Below are 14471 nucleotides of genomic sequence, written 5' to 3'. Positions count from 1 at the left end.
AAAAAATCGGGATAAACAGCGACCGACGGCGGCGGCATAAACAAAATGTCTGGTGGGGCCGGGGGGGGCCGGGCCGGCGGACGCGTGCCTGGGCGGGGGCAGGGGTCCGCCCCGACGCCTGCGTTCCCGCCCGGCGGCCGCGGCGCTCCCGGGGCCTCGGTGCCAACGGGGCGGGCGCGGGCAGCGCCGCGGCCAGGCCAGGCCCCGGCCGGGCCCGAAGCGCGGCCAAACCGCCTGGCCCGGTGGCGGCACCGCGGGCACGGCCCCCGCGCCTCGGGGCGGAGGATCCGCCGGGGCGGCCGCGGCGTCGCCCGGAGTTTTGCCGCCGCCTGAGCGCGGCACGAGGGGGCTGCGGTGGGCCGTGTGCCACGGGGCGACCCCGGGTTCGGGGGGGCGGGGGGGGCTCCCTGGCGCCCGCGGCCTCTTCCCGGGCTGGCGCTGCCGGGCGGGCCGGGCGCTCTGCCCGCGCGGCGCCAGGGCGGTGCCGGCTCGGCAGCCCCGACCGGCTCACGTGGGCCCCGGCGGGCACCGAGCGGGGGCGGCTGCCCGGATTCCCCGCCAGCGGGGGTTGGAAGGGCGGGGGGGGGGGGAAACGGCGTCGACGCCCCCCCCCCCCCCCCCCCACTCGCCAAAATCCCCACCTTTCAGCCCGAAAACGGGGAGCGGGAAAAGCCGGCGTCGCCGCGCGGCGCCTCCCCGACGCCTGCGGCCGTTGCGGCGGGACGCGGCCGCCGAGGGGCAGAGCCGCTCCCGGGCCCCCCCTCCTCGTGCCACGGGGCCCGGCTGCCGGCGGCAGCGGGCGTCGGGGGGTCGAGGGCGGCGGCGGCGGGGGGGGTGCGCGAGGCCCGGGGGTGCCGGCGCGGTTCCCGGCGTCGGCTGGGCCAAGGCGGGGGCGGGGGCCGAGGAAGGGGCCGCCCCGTCCGCGCCCGTCGGCACACGCAGCGCCGGGGGGAAAGGATGAATCACGCTCCTCGGCGGCGCCCGCCCCGGCGCACCCTCCCGCGGCCCCCGCCCGCCCGCCCGCCGCGCTGCCCCCCCCGGCCCCCCGAAACCCCGCGCCCTGCCCCGTGCTGCCCCCCCCCGCCCCCCCCGGCCCCGCGCGCCGGCCCCCGAACGGGCGACGGCGTTGTCGACCTCGATGCCCACGGCCGCGGTCGTGCCGCCGCCACGCCCCAACGCGCCGCCGGGACCCCCCGGCCCCTCGGGGCCCCCCCGCTCTCAGTCCCGGCCGGAGCTGGGGGGCCGTGGGCGCTGCCCGGGCTCCCCAGGGCACGGCCTGGCACGGGCCCGGCGCGGTTTGGCACGGCTCGGCACGCGGCGAGCGAGGCCGCCCAGGCCCCGACCCTTCTCCCGCCGCCCCCGAGGGACGGCAACTTTCCGCCGGGGTCTCCCGCCGTGCCGGGGCTCGGCCGGCTGCCGCCCGGCGGCCGTACTCACCGGGAGCGCCGGCGGCCGCGGCCCCGCTGGGGTCCCCCGGGGCGGCGGCGGGCGGGCGGCCGGGGAGCGCGAAGGCTCCCAAAGTCACTGACTTTTACTCCAAGAAGGGAAATCCTTTTTAAAACCTTCGCTCCGCCCCGGGAGCGCGGCGAGGCCGCGGCGGCGGCGAGAGGAGGGGCCTGGGCCCGGCACCCGCAGCCCGCACCCTTTCGAGGCCGTCGGGGCTCGGCGCGCGGGGCCGAACCGTCTGTGGGGACACGTGCCCCACGGCGAGGGCAACGTGCCCCACGGCGACGGCAACACGTGCCCCACGGCGAGGGCGACTCGTAGCTCAGCCGAGGGGTCTCCTGCCCCACGGCGAGGGCAGCACGTGCCCCACACTGAGGGGACTCGTGGCCCATGGCGAGAGCAGCCTGTGCCCCACGGCGAGGGTGATGTGCCCCACGGCGAGGGGCTGGATGCCCCACGGCGAGGGTGATGTGCCCCACGGCGAGGGGCTGGATGCCCCATGGCGAGGGTGATGTGCCCCACGGCGAGGGGACTTGTGTGCTCGTGGCCCATGGCACATGGGCTGGGCACCCCATGGTGAGGGGGCTCGTGCCCCATGGTGAGTGGCATGTGCCCCACAGCGAGGGCTACGTGCCCCATGGCGAGCAACCGGGTGCCCCACACGGGGAGGGGGGGGGGCAGTGCCCACAGCCCCTGTGCCCCACACGGGGAGGGGGGGGCAATGCCCACAGCCCCTGTGCCCAGCCTGTGCCTCAGTTTCCCCGGGGCTGCCTGAGGGGGGTGGGGCTGGTGCTGGGGGGGCTGGGGGCGATGTGGGGGGCTGGGGGCGATGTGGGGGGCTGGGGGTGATGCTGGGGGTCCCTCGCCTGCAGTGCCACCAGGCAGGTCTCTGGTCCAGCCCCCCGGGCAGGATGTGGCCTTCCAATGCGGGGAGGGTGGCAGCAGGCATGTGGGGTGCCATGGGGTGCCATGGGGCACTGTGGGGGCACTGTGGGGTACCATGAGATGCCGTGGGGTGCTGTGGGGTGCCATGAGATGCCGTGGGGTGCTGTGGGGTGCCATGGGGCGCTGTGGGGTACCATAAGGTGCAGGATGCTGTGGGGTGCCGTGGGACACCATGGGGCACTGTGGGGTGCCATAGGGTGCTGTGAGGTACCGTGGGGGTATTGTGGGGTGCTGTGGATTGCTGTGGGGCACTTTGAGGTGCTGTGGGGCACCGTGGGGTGCCGTGGGGAACAGTGGGGTGCTGTGGGGTGCCGTGTTGCATCGTGGGGCGCCATGGGGTGGTGTGGGGTGCTGTGGGGCAGTGTGGGGTGCTGTGGGGTGCTGTGGGGCGCTGTGGGGTGCTGTGGGTCGCTATGGGGTGCCGTGGGGCGCTGTGGGGCACCGTGGGGCAGTGTGGGGTGCTGTGGGGCGCTGTGGGGCAGTGTGGGGTGCCGTGGGGCAGTGTGGGGTGCAGTGGGTCGCTGTGGGGTGCCATGGGGTGCCGTGGGGCAGTGTGGGGTGCCGTGGGTCGCTGTGGGTCGCCGTGGGGCGCCGTGGGGCAGTGTGGGGTGCCGTGGGGCGCTGTGGGGCAGTGTGGGGCGGTGTGGGGCGCCGTGGGGCGCTGTGGGGCGCCGTGGGGCAGTGTGGGGCAGTGTGGGGTGCCGTGGGGCAGTGTGGGGCGGTGTGGGGCGCCGTGGGGCCGGCCCGCGGGGTCTCCATGGCGATGCCGCACACACAGACATTAAACAGAGTTTTGCATCGGAAGTCGCGAAACCACAGCGCGTCACTGCGGCCGCTGCCGCCAGGCCGGGGCCCCCGCCCCCCCCGCGCCCCCCCCGGGCCCCCCCGCGCCCTCCCGCCCCACACCCTGCACCCCACAGCCCCCCCCCCGCACCCCCAACCCCCCCCAACCGCTCCCGCTGCTGCCAGTGGGCCGGGGGGGGGGGGGGGGGGGGGGGAACGTCACGGCCCCGGGAGGGGACAGCGGGGACCCCCGGCCCAGCTCCTGCCCCCGGGCCGCGGGGACCCCCCCAAGCCCGGGGACCCCCCCGGCGCGGCGCGGGGCCCCGGGGGTGAACGCGGGGCCGGCGGTGCCAGGCCCGGCCCGGCTGCGTCACGGCCGCGTCGCCCTGGAGATGGTGGAAGTTCCCAAATACCCGCGGCGGGAGGTTTTGGGGCGGTTTGGGAAGGTTTTGGGTGTCCGCCGCGCGCCGCGGAGGGAGAAACAATAGCGGGGGGGAGCCCCCAGCGCCCCCCAGTGCCCCCCAGCGCCCCCCAGTGTCCCCCAGTGCCCCCCAGTGTCCCCCAGCGCCCCCCAGCGTCCCCCAGCGCCCCCCAGTGTCCCTCAGTGTCCCCCAGCGCCCCCCAGTGCCCCCCAGTGTCCCTCAGTGTCCCCCAGCGTCCCCCAGCGCCCCCCAGTGTCCCTCAGTGTCCCCCAGCGCCCCCCAGTGCCCCCCAGTGTCCCTCAGTGTCCCCCAGCGCCCCCCAGTGTCCCTCAGTGTCCCCCAGCGCCCCCCAGTGCCCCCCAGTGTCCCCTAGCGCCCCCCAGCGCCCCCCAGTGTCCCTCAGTGTCCCCCAGCGCCCCCCAGTGCCACGGGGGGGGGGCGTGTCCCCAGCACGTCACCGCGGGGGGTCCCCCCGACACCCCCACCCCCATCTGTCCTCGCACATCTGGCGGGGGCGGCACAGCTGGACCCCCCCGCACCCCCCGACCCCCCAGCGCCGCGCACACATGGCCCGCACATGGGCCGCGGCACCGCGACACGGCGGCGCACACGCGTGTTGGCGCACACGCGAACACGCAGCACACGCGTTGCCCGCAGGGACACCCCCCCCCCAGCACATGCATAGAGGGGTGGTGTGAGGTGTGCGCGCACGCACACACGTGTGCACAGACACGGGAGTGCACATGCTTACACGTGTGCTCACACACACGCATGTACTCACACGTGAGCACACACACTCGTACCCACACATGTACACACACATGCACACGCTTGGACTCACACACACACTCATGTACCCACACATGTGCACACACACATGCACACACATGCACTCACACACACGTGCACACATACGCTCACTCGTCCTCGGGCACGCAGGCACGTGCACACTCATACATGCACACACACACTCGTGTACTCAGACATGCTCACATGTATGTGCACCTTGCACGTGCCCACACGTTTATGTGCTCAGGGAGATGCATGTGTGTGCACACACTCTCACTTGTGTGCTTGGACATACACACGTGCACACCCTGTCATGCTCGCACACTCACACACACGTGCACAGTTGCATGTGCATACACTCCCACTTGTACTCAGCCACACACTCACACCCGCTCACATGTGCACACTCACATTCATACTTGCATGCATACCCTCCCTCTCACACTCCCACGCTCAGACACATGCACACTCACATGTGCACACCCTCTCACATGTGCATACTCACACATGTGCACACTCACTCTCACACATGTGCACACTCACACGTCACTCTCTCACACACATGTGCACACTTGCATGTGCACACCCTGACTCTCACACTCATGTGCACACTCCCACACGCGTGAACACTCCCACACGCACACCCACACACGTGCACACTCACACTCGGACACTCTCCCTCGCACTCTCATGCTCACACACACGTGCACACCCTGACTCACGTGCACACTCACACTCATGTGCACACTCACGCGCACACACCCTCCCTCTCACACTCACCCCCGTGCCACCGAGCAGCCCCCGTGCGACGCACACCGGCGCGCCGCGGATACACGCAGCCGGCGCCCGCGCACCCGCTCGCACGGCCCCGCACGCCCCCCAGGCCGGCGGCGGGGCGGCGGTGGCCGCGGTGGCCGCGGTGGCCGTGCGGGCGCAGGCGCTGGCGGCCGGCGGCACAGAGATGTCCTTTCTAGGTAATGGCAGCGGCCGGGCTGGCGCTCGCCCACGCGCCAGACGGCACATTCCTCCCGCCTGAGTCAGCCCCGCCGCCGCCTCGCACACGCGCTGCCGGCGCTCGCACCGCGCCATGGCCGCCGCCGAGCCACGGCGGGCACGGCGCGACGGCGGGCACGGCGCGATGGTGGCCGCGGCGGGCCGGCCCGGCACGCTGTGCCGTGGCACGGTGATGGCGCACGGCGCGGCCCCGGCTGGCCCAGGCACACGCACACGCACACGCACACGCACACGCACACGCACACGTGCTGTTGTTCCTGGAGGTGGCCGGGCTGGGCACCTCCAAAGCTGCCAGAGGCTGGTGCCACGTCCTGGTGGCACATCCCAGTGCCACATCCCAGCGTCATATCCCAGTGCCACATGCTGGTGCCATGTCAGTGCCACATCCCGGTGCCACGTCCCAGTGTCACATCCTGGTGTCACATCCCGGTGCCACGTCCCAGTGTCACATCCCAGTGCCATATCCCAGTGTCACATTCCGGAGCCACATCCCAGTGCCACATCCCAGTGTCATGTCCCAGTGTCACATCCCAGTGCCACATCCCAGTTTCACGTCCTAGTGCCACATCCCGGTACCACATCCCAGTGCCACGTCCTGGTGTCACATCCCAGTGCCACGTCCCGGTGTCACATCCCAGTGCCACGTCCCAGTGTCACATCCGAGTGCCACGTCCCGGTGTCACATCCCAGTGCCACGTCCCGGTGTCACATCCCAGTGCCACGTCCCAGTTTCACATCCCAGTGCCACATCCCAGTGCCACGTCCCGGTGCCGTGTCCCGTCCCACTCCCGGCACCGGCTGGGTGGTTACACCAAGAAACCCCCTTCGGCAGCCCCCAGTGAGCCGGTGGTGTCCCCCCGCCAGCGGGAACTGGGGGACGGGACTGGGACAGGCACCGCCCCCCCCCCCAACATGAGTCCCCACACCCCACACCAGTACACCCAGACACCCGTCCCCTGCAGTACTGGTGCACCAGCACCCTCACCTGCACCCACATGTCCCCCACACAGGGTGCTCCTGGCACTGGGGGCACTGGGAGCCAGGGCCATGGGGCACTGGGGGCACTGGGAGCCAGGGCCGTGGGGCACCGGGGGGCCTTGGAGCCAGGGCCGTGGGGCACTGGGGGCACTGGGAGCCAGGGCTGGGTGGCACTGGGGGCACTGGGAGCTAGGGCCGTGGGGCACTGGGGGCACTGGGAGCCAGGGCTGGGGGGCACTGGGGGCACTGGGAGCCAGGGCTGGGGGGCACCGGGGGCACTGGGAGCCAGGGCTGGGGGGCACTGGGGGCACTGGGAGCCAGGGCCGTGGGGCACTGGGGGCACTGGGAGCCAGGGCTGGGGGGCACTGGGGGCACTGGGAGCCAGGGCTGGGGGGCCTGGGAGCCAGGGCCGTGGGGCACTGGGGGCACTGGGAGCCAGGGCTGGGGGGCACTGGGGGGCCTGGGAGCCAGGGCCGTGGGGCACTGGGGGCACTGGGAGCCAGGGCTGGGGGGCACTGGGGGACCTGGGAGCCAGGGCTGGGGGGCACTGGGGGCACTGGGAGCCAGGGCCGTGGGGCTGGCAGTCCGGGGGGGCCTGGTGGGACGGGATTTCCTTTCCTCCCGCCCGCGTTCCCTCCTGGCTCCTTCCTTCCTTGTGCCGGGGCACGCCTGGCCCCCCCGGACCCCCAGCCCCCCCCCGGCATCCCCAGCCCCGCTGGCTCCTGGCCCCGCTCCGGCAGCGGCTACCGGGGTCCCTGGGGGGGACCGTGGGACGCCGATCCCGGGGAGCGGGGCCGGGGGGCCGTGGGGCTGGGGGGCCGTGGGGCTGGGGGCCGTGGGGCTGGGGGCCGTGGGGCCGGGCGGCGTTGCCGCGCGACGCGGTGTTTGTGGTGGGTCTGAGTCACGGCCGTGAGTCACCGGCAGCACCGGGCTGGCAGGCGCCCACGGCCGCCCCACGGCCCTGCCGCCGGGGAGGGGCCCCCCCACGCAGGCACCGAGTCGGGGTGTCCCCGTGGGGTGTCCCCGGGGGGTGTCCCCAGCGCGGTGTCCCCGCGGGGTGTCCCCACCACACCCCCCTGCAAGGCCAAGGGGCGACGGAGTGGGGGGAGCAGCCCGCCCGGGTGCTGCGGGTGCCCCTTCTGCACCCATAACCCCCCCCATGCACCCATGGGCCCCCCCTGCACCCACAGGCACCTCCTGTGCATCTATAACGCCCCCCCGCACCCATGGGCCCCCCCTGCACCCACGGGACCCCCAGCCACCCTTTTACCCTCCCTGCACCCACAAACTCCTCTCTGCACCCACAACCACCTCCATGCACCCATGGGCCCCTCGGGGCCCCCCCGTGCACCCCGGGGCCCCCCGTGCACCCCTGGACCCCACCTCTATGCAGAGGGTCCTCTGTATAATTGGGTCCCCCCCCTCTTGCTGGGGACCGGGGGGGCCCCGGGGGACCCCGAGGCCAGGGGGGGCCGGGGGGGGTGAGTCAGGGCGCAGCCACGCGCCCGTGAGTCACCGCTGGGGTGGGACCAGCCGGCTCCAAACAAAGGCGCCTTCAGAGAACGGGGCCCCCCCCGGACACCTCAGGGCTTCCCCAGCACCCCCCTGCCCCCCCCGGCCCCCCCTCACCCCCAGGCCATGGGGTCCCCAGCTGGGACCTCCCCTGGCATCGCCGGGGGGGCTGAGCCTCCCCTGCGCGCCCCTCCGTGCCCCCCGTGGCAGCCCCACCCCGGTGGCGGGACCCCGCGGCCCCCGATCCCCCACCCTGCCACCCGCCCCGCGGCCCGGCCCGGCATCAAGCGCCGGCTTGCCGGGCACCGGTGAGTCACCGGCGCTGCCTTCCCGCCGCGCCCGGGCGGTGCCGGCAGGGCCACGCTGGGCCCAGGCGCTCGCGGCATCGCCGGCGGCACCGGCACCGCGGGACGGGACGGGACGGGACGGCCGCACCGGGGGAGCGGCGGCGGCTGGGACCCGGCGAGCGCGGCCCAGCCCGGGAGAGAGCGGCAGCGGCTGCGCGGCACCGCGGGCCGTCGTGTGCCGCCATGTGCCGGTGCGCGGCGCCGTGCGTGGGACAGAGGCACCGTGGTCTCGCCAAGCTCCCCACGGCACCGGGGCCAGCCTGGGGGTGCAGCCGGGACCTGCCCGGGCGTGTGCCGGGCTGCGGAGCGCGGTGCCGGTGCCGGTGCCGGCTGGGGGCCCGTGGGAACCCCTCGGGAAGGGCCGTTCGTGCCGCCTGCTCCCGGCTCCCGGCCGGCACCGGCACCGCGCTGCTCCCGGCACGGCCCGGTGCCCCCGTCCCGAGCCGGGCCTGGGCGTGAGGCCGGGCCCCAGCCCGGCCCGGCCCCGTGTGCCCGGCCCCGTGCCCGTCTCCCCGCTCCCGGTGTGCCCCCGGTGTGCCCCCCCCGCCGTTCACTGCGGGCCGAGCCACGTGCCCGGTCCACGCGGCACTACCGCCGTTATCACGACGCTCTTTTTCCGCCCCCAACCTCCAGGGCCCGGCTGAGGGGGGGGTGTCCCCCTCCCCGCCCCCCCCGGGCCCGCTCTCTCCTCCCAGACCCCCCCCCCGCACCGGCTGGGAGCGCGGCGGCCCCGCGGGGGTTAAACCGCCGGCCCAGCCCCGCCAATGGGAGGCGGCGAGGCGCGGCGGGCAGCCAATGAGGAGGCGCGGGGCGGTGACCACTGGCGGTCGGGGGCGGCGGGTAGCCAATGAGAGTCGGCAGGGCGGGGCAGGCAGCCACAATGGGCGTGGCCGCTGGCCTGAGCTGACCCCGCCCCCCCGCCAGGGACCCCCAAACCCCCCGCGCTGGCAGGGACCCCCAGGGGGGCTGGGGGGGCGGCCTGCAGAACCCCCCCCAGCGCCGGCACCCATGGGTGCTCACGGCAGGCGGGGGGCGGGGAGGGGCACCCCCAGTCCTCCCAGTGCCCCCAGTCCTCCGGTCGCTGGGGGGGGGGATTTGGGGTGTGTGTCCGTCCCCCCCCAACACCCCGCCTCTTCTTCACGCCCCCGCCCACCGGCTCGGGGCCACCCTGGCTCAGAACTGCCCGTTTCAGTATTTTTTCCCCTTTTTCCCCGTTTCTAACCCCAGACCCGAGGCCGATGCCGCGTGCGGGGCTGCAGGCCCATGCGGGGGCACGCGGCTGCCCCGAACCCTCCCGAGCTGAGCAGAAAACAGCGGTTTTACACCCAAACCCCGCCCGGGGGCCGCCTGCTCCCCGACGGCGTTTTCCCACTTCCAACACGAGGAATTCGGCGTCACCCCCCGGTTTCTGGCCTCAGCCGGGTCAGTTTCTGTGCGGCACCGGGGCCAGCGGGGAGGGGACACACAAAATGTCTGGTTTTTGCCTTTCCAGGACTTTTTTTTTCCCTTTTTTTCCCCTCCTCTGCAGCACGACACCGGCTGCTCCCGGCGCTCCCGCCTGCCAGCACCGGCACGGCCGCAGGCGGATGGGCGGTGCCGGGCCACGAAGACCCTGCGGAGGGGCCGCTGTTTTGGGGGAAAACCCCCTGATTTCTGTTACTCTCCCGGCACAGCGCAGAGCGGTCTCTCTGTCCCCAGGGCTCTGGGGCTCAGGCCGGGCGGTGCCGGTTTTGGTTTGTACTGCGTAAGCAAGGGGTGCCCCTCGGCCCCGCGCTCGGCCGTGGCCACGTGGGGGAAAACCGTGGCGGTTTTGGGGTGATTTGGCCTCTTTTGCCGCAGTGGCTCGCTCCCGTCCCGGTGCCTCTGTCCCTTGTGGCCGCCACCAAACCCCCCCGGGATGAGCAGTGAGTGTGAGTCCCCTCCGGCGGGGGCTGGCGCGGCCCGGGCCCTGACACGGCAGCTCCGGGGAACGTTTGGCGGCTGGGGTGAAACTGTGGCCCGTGGGGTCACCACCCCCCTCCCCACTCGGGGACGGGTTTTGCTCACGCCGTGGCACCGCGGCAGCTCCGGCCTGGCCCGGGAAGCCCCACGTGGCGTTTCCCGAACCGGTGGGGAGCAGGAGGGGTGCTGGGCTGGGTGGGCAAGGGCCGGAGGTCGCCAGCAGCAAAGAGCCAAAATCAGCCAAAAAGCCCTTTTTTCTCTAAAACGCCGGGGTGGGGCCAGGCGATGGGGGATTTGGTGTCATTAGCAGGTGCTTTACCCGATTCCCCGCGGTTTAGCCCCAAGGCGGGAAGGCACCTACAGTCGGTTTATATGATGTCAAACCCCAATTTATCCCCCCAAAAAAGGTGTTTGTGGCCAAACCGGGCAGCGCTGGGTGGCGGGAAGGCACCTGGCGCTGACGGAGGGTCCTCGTGGGGCTGAGACCCCAACCCCGGCCGAGGGGGGCTCCGAGCTGGCTGCGGCACGGGGGGATGCGGGCAGCGCCGTGCTGGAGCGGGCGCTGCCGGCCTAAGGGCGTTCCAACGCCAGCACCGGGGGGTCGCGGCGCTGTCGGGGTTTAGGGGAGCGACCCCCTTGTAGAGCGAGAGGGGGAAGAGGCGCAGACACCCCCACCCCGCCGCGCAGACGGGCCGGCTCCAGGCGGCTGCTGGGGGGAGGGAGCTGGCCCCGGGGCGGGGGCGATTGGCCCTTCCCGGGAACCACATGGAGCCGCTGCCCGGCCCAGAGCACATGGGGCTGCGGCGGAGGATGGAGCAGGGCCCCGCGTTCGACATGTGGAGGGACTACCTGGGGCTGGCCGCCGCGCTGGCCGAGCTGCCGCGGGAGCACGGGGACGGCGCCGCCGCCCAAGAGCCACCGGCATCGCCTGGCACGGCGGAACCGGTGCCGCCGTCCCCCGGGAAACCCCCCTGCGCCTTCTGCAAGCACAACGGGGAGGCGAAGCAGGTGTACGGCGGGCACAGCCTGCGCGACGCCGGGGGCCGCCTGCTCTGCCCCGTCCTGCGCAGCTACGTCTGCCCCCAGTGTGGGGCCACCCAGGATCGGGCCCACACCAAGAGGTTCTGCCCCCTCACCCGCCGCGGTTACACCTCTGTCTACAGCGGCTCGGCGCGGGGCTCGGCCGGCAAGCGGGTGGCAAGTGGCCACGCTGAGAAGTAAGCGAGCACGGACGAGCCGCTCACCCCTGCAGGTACCGAAGCTGCCACGTGAGAATGAATTTGGGTGGGAAAGGGGCTCCCGGTGAGCTTGTTAGGGGACTCGGCGCTAATTAAGGGAGGGGAGCGTGGTGCTCTTACGGCTTCTCTTCCAGGGGGTCGCTGCTGCATCGTTCCTGGCTCCGCCAAGAGGGTGAAACACCGGGACGGCGCTTCCCACCGTGACCAGTCTCCCCAGTTCCGCCCCCCAGCTGGTGCATCCAGGCAGTACCATCCCAGCAGCGCTTTGGCCATGGCCGCGGGCAGAAGCCACGTCAAGACACCAGCAGAAACCCCCAAAAGGGGCGGATTTCCCAGCACCCCCACGCTGGGGGCGCTCACAGTTGGTTCGGTTCTGGGTTTTGGGTCGGTTTGTTGGTTTGTGTTAATCCCGGCGGGTGCTGAGGCCCCCGTGGCAGGAGGGGTGCCGGGCCGGGGGGGCTCGCACCGCACACACCGGGTTGTTTAAAGGTTATTCCACGCGTTGTGCGTGGGAAAGTGTTTTATTTCTACCCCGTTTCTCTGTTGAAATGCTGGTGGTTGTTAATAAAGAGTTGAGCCGTGCCGGGGGCTGGATCCGGCACCGACCCGGCCCTACGTCTCCTTCCACCACCTCCCGGCGCATGGGGGGAGCAGCCCCGGTGCCGGGCGCCGCCGCCGCCGCAGCTTCGGCCTCCTCAGCGCCTCCAGGCCCCGGTGGGCACTCATGGCCAGGCGGCTGTGCAGGGGGGGGCAGCCGGTGGGCGCCTGCAGACCCCCGCGGCACAGCCCACGTTTTACCCACGCCATTGCCCGCCCTCGGGGTGATCCCGCCCCCCCTTCCCGCCTCCAATCCTGGGGAAAACGACCAAAACGACCCCGATTTCACGGCTCTTACTTGAGGTTGGAGAGTTCCAGGATCAGGCCGCAAACGATGTCGGTCGCGTCCTCCCTGGGGGAGGGAGAAGGGATAATGAGAATGTTTCCACTCACTGAATCGGGGTGGTTTTATTAAAACAAGGGGTTTATCCCCGGCCGGAGGGTCTGCGGGGTGGGCAGAGTGGGCCACCAACCTACCTGGGCCCTGGCTGGCGCGGGCTGGTGGCCGCGGCGTCGCCCCGTCCCGCTGCGGCCGGTGGCTCAGGCACCACGGGGTCGTGCCGGGGGGTGGTGGGGAGCGGCTGTGGGGACAAACCGTGTGACAATTAAACCGTGACCGGGGAGTCCGAGTCCAACCCGTTCTCACTGGGACAGTTGGGTGTGTCCCCCCCTGCCCTTTTTCAGGTTGTTTTTGGCATTTTGCAGTGAGTGTTTGGGGCGTTTTGGGGGTTGCTTTTGTGATAAATTTGTGACCGCTGGGGATTTACCTGCTGCTCCTCGACCCCACCGGCCTTGCCCCAGGGTTCTGTGCCGATGGCTGAACCGGTGCTGGGGTGAGCTGGGGGCTGTGAGTCCATCCTCGGTGAGACCGTCCTCCCCGGTTCCTCCGTGGGACCTTCGCTCCCACCACAGGGATCCCCAACAGCTGGGACGGCTGGATCTGGCATCGAGCTGGTCCCGGGAGCTGGGGTTTCTCCCCCTGCGGCCGATTCCTGGCCCGTGTCAGCTTCTCCCGATGTTTTCCGTGGGAAATCGTTCTCACCCTGGGGCCAGCTCTCCGGTTCGGCAGTACCGGTAGTGCCCACGCTCCCCGGTTCAGCGGTGCCGGCAGTGCTCACGCTCCCCGGTTCAGCGGTGCCGGCAGTGCTCACGCTCCCCGGTTCAGCGGTGCCGGCAGTGCCCACGCCCCCCGGTTCGGTGGTACCGGTAGTGCCCACGCCCCCCGGTTCGGTGGTACCGGCAGTGCCCACGCCCCCCGGTTCAGCAGTACTGGCAGTGCCCACGCTCTCCGGTTTGGCGGTACCGGCAGTGCCCACGGTCTCTGTTTCACTGGTGCCTCCCTCCACCTTCAGGTCTGCAGATGGGGCACAGACCCCCAGAATCTCCACGGAGCTGCTGGGGACACTGGCTGGGCCACACCAGGGCTCGGCCATGCTCTCCATCGCGTTGTTCGTACCGGTGGCCCGCAGCCGTTCCCCGCTCAGGTTTTCCTGGTGCTCTCCTCCAGCCGCCCTCGCAGACACGGTGCTGGATTCATTTTCTTCAGCGTTTACAACAGACGCACGCAGCAGCTCCTGGCTCTGGCTGGAGTCACCTCGGCGCTCGCCATGGTCATCCCCCTCTCCCTGGGGTGGGTCAGGCCCCTCCGCCGACGGGCAGCTGCCGGTGCCCGGGCCTGGTGTACCCGCGGGGGGAGCGTCCTCGCTGCCAGCAGCCCCCTCTCCCCACGCTGGCGGAGTGGAGCTGCGCTCGGGGCTGTCACCAATATCAGCTGTTCCACGGCGAGTTGGGGTTTCGGCGTCCAGCTCCTCCCTGGTGCTTCTGTGCCGCTCTGCGGTTGCTGCCGGCTGATCCTCTTCTGTCTCATCCACCACCAAATTCGCCCATCGTGGTGACGCTGGCTGAGACGCTGCGCCCGGGACAGCCACCTCCGGCGATTTGCCACCTCCGCTGATGCCCGTGTCTCTTCCTTCCTGAAACGACAAGGTGCTGGCTTGTTAAAAAAAATCCCAATCCCTGGATCGGTGTAAATACCGAAGGCTGTTTGCTGACAGAGGGGAAAAGCAGCGCCGCAGAGGCTCTGGCTGTGCCACGAAGGGCATTTCTGACCACCCGAGTGTTTCAGTGAGAGCCGGGAGCTCCAGGTGGTGTCAGGGCCCAGCACGTACCTGCAGTGAGGGGCTGGGGACGCGCTCCCCCGCCCCGCTTTGCTCCAGCGCAGCTGCCTCCCCGGCGCCACTTGTGCTGTTAAAAACACCGAAACGTGTTCAGCGAGCGGCGAGGCGATCGCCGGGTAAGTCACAGCGGGGAGACGGGTTCACCCACAAACCCCTCCTGCCCGTTTCTCACCCCGTTACCTCCCCAGTGGGTCTGTCACGGCGCTGCTGGTGCTGCCGCAGGGCGTCTGTCCCTGGAATGTTGGTTTTCCATCGGCATCACTGCTCTGAGCCAGTCTGGTC

At 71.8% G+C, this 14471-nt stretch overlaps 2 protein-coding genes across 2 annotated transcripts in view; both read left to right on the top strand.

Annotated features, from left to right (window-relative positions):
- The window catches only part of MRI1 (methylthioribose-1-phosphate isomerase 1), a 10389-nt gene extending 9428 nt beyond the window's left edge, over positions 1–961 (top strand). The window contains exon 3 of the mRNA XM_074929859.1: positions 649–961. Coding sequence (XP_074785960.1) covers positions 649–961 — 313 coding nt within the window. The remainder of the gene's footprint in view (positions 1–648) is intronic.
- Positions 962–10929: 9968 nt separating this feature from the next.
- NANOS3 (nanos C2HC-type zinc finger 3) lies at positions 10930–11724 on the top strand. The gene is made up of 2 exons (XM_074930163.1): positions 10930–11429; positions 11550–11724. The coding sequence occupies exon 1, from the start codon at positions 10943–10945 to the stop codon at positions 11396–11398; it is 456 nt and encodes a 151-aa protein (XP_074786264.1). The 5' UTR covers positions 10930–10942; the 3' UTR covers positions 11399–11429; positions 11550–11724.
- Positions 11725–14471: the final 2747 nt, after the last annotated feature.

This window comes from Athene noctua, chromosome 31 (genome assembly GCF_965140245.1).
Source record: "Athene noctua chromosome 31, bAthNoc1.hap1.1, whole genome shotgun sequence".
In the NCBI taxonomy this organism is placed as follows: Eukaryota; Metazoa; Chordata; class Aves; order Strigiformes; family Strigidae; genus Athene; species Athene noctua.
Note: the sequence above shows the minus strand (reverse complement) of the source record. Positions and strands in the feature narration are given on the sequence as shown.

Excerpts from the sequence above, each read along its gene's own strand:
- NANOS3 (XM_074930163.1), top strand. The coding sequence starts at position 10,943 with ATGGAGCCGCTGCCCGGCCCAGAGCACATGGGGCTGCGGCGGAGGATG.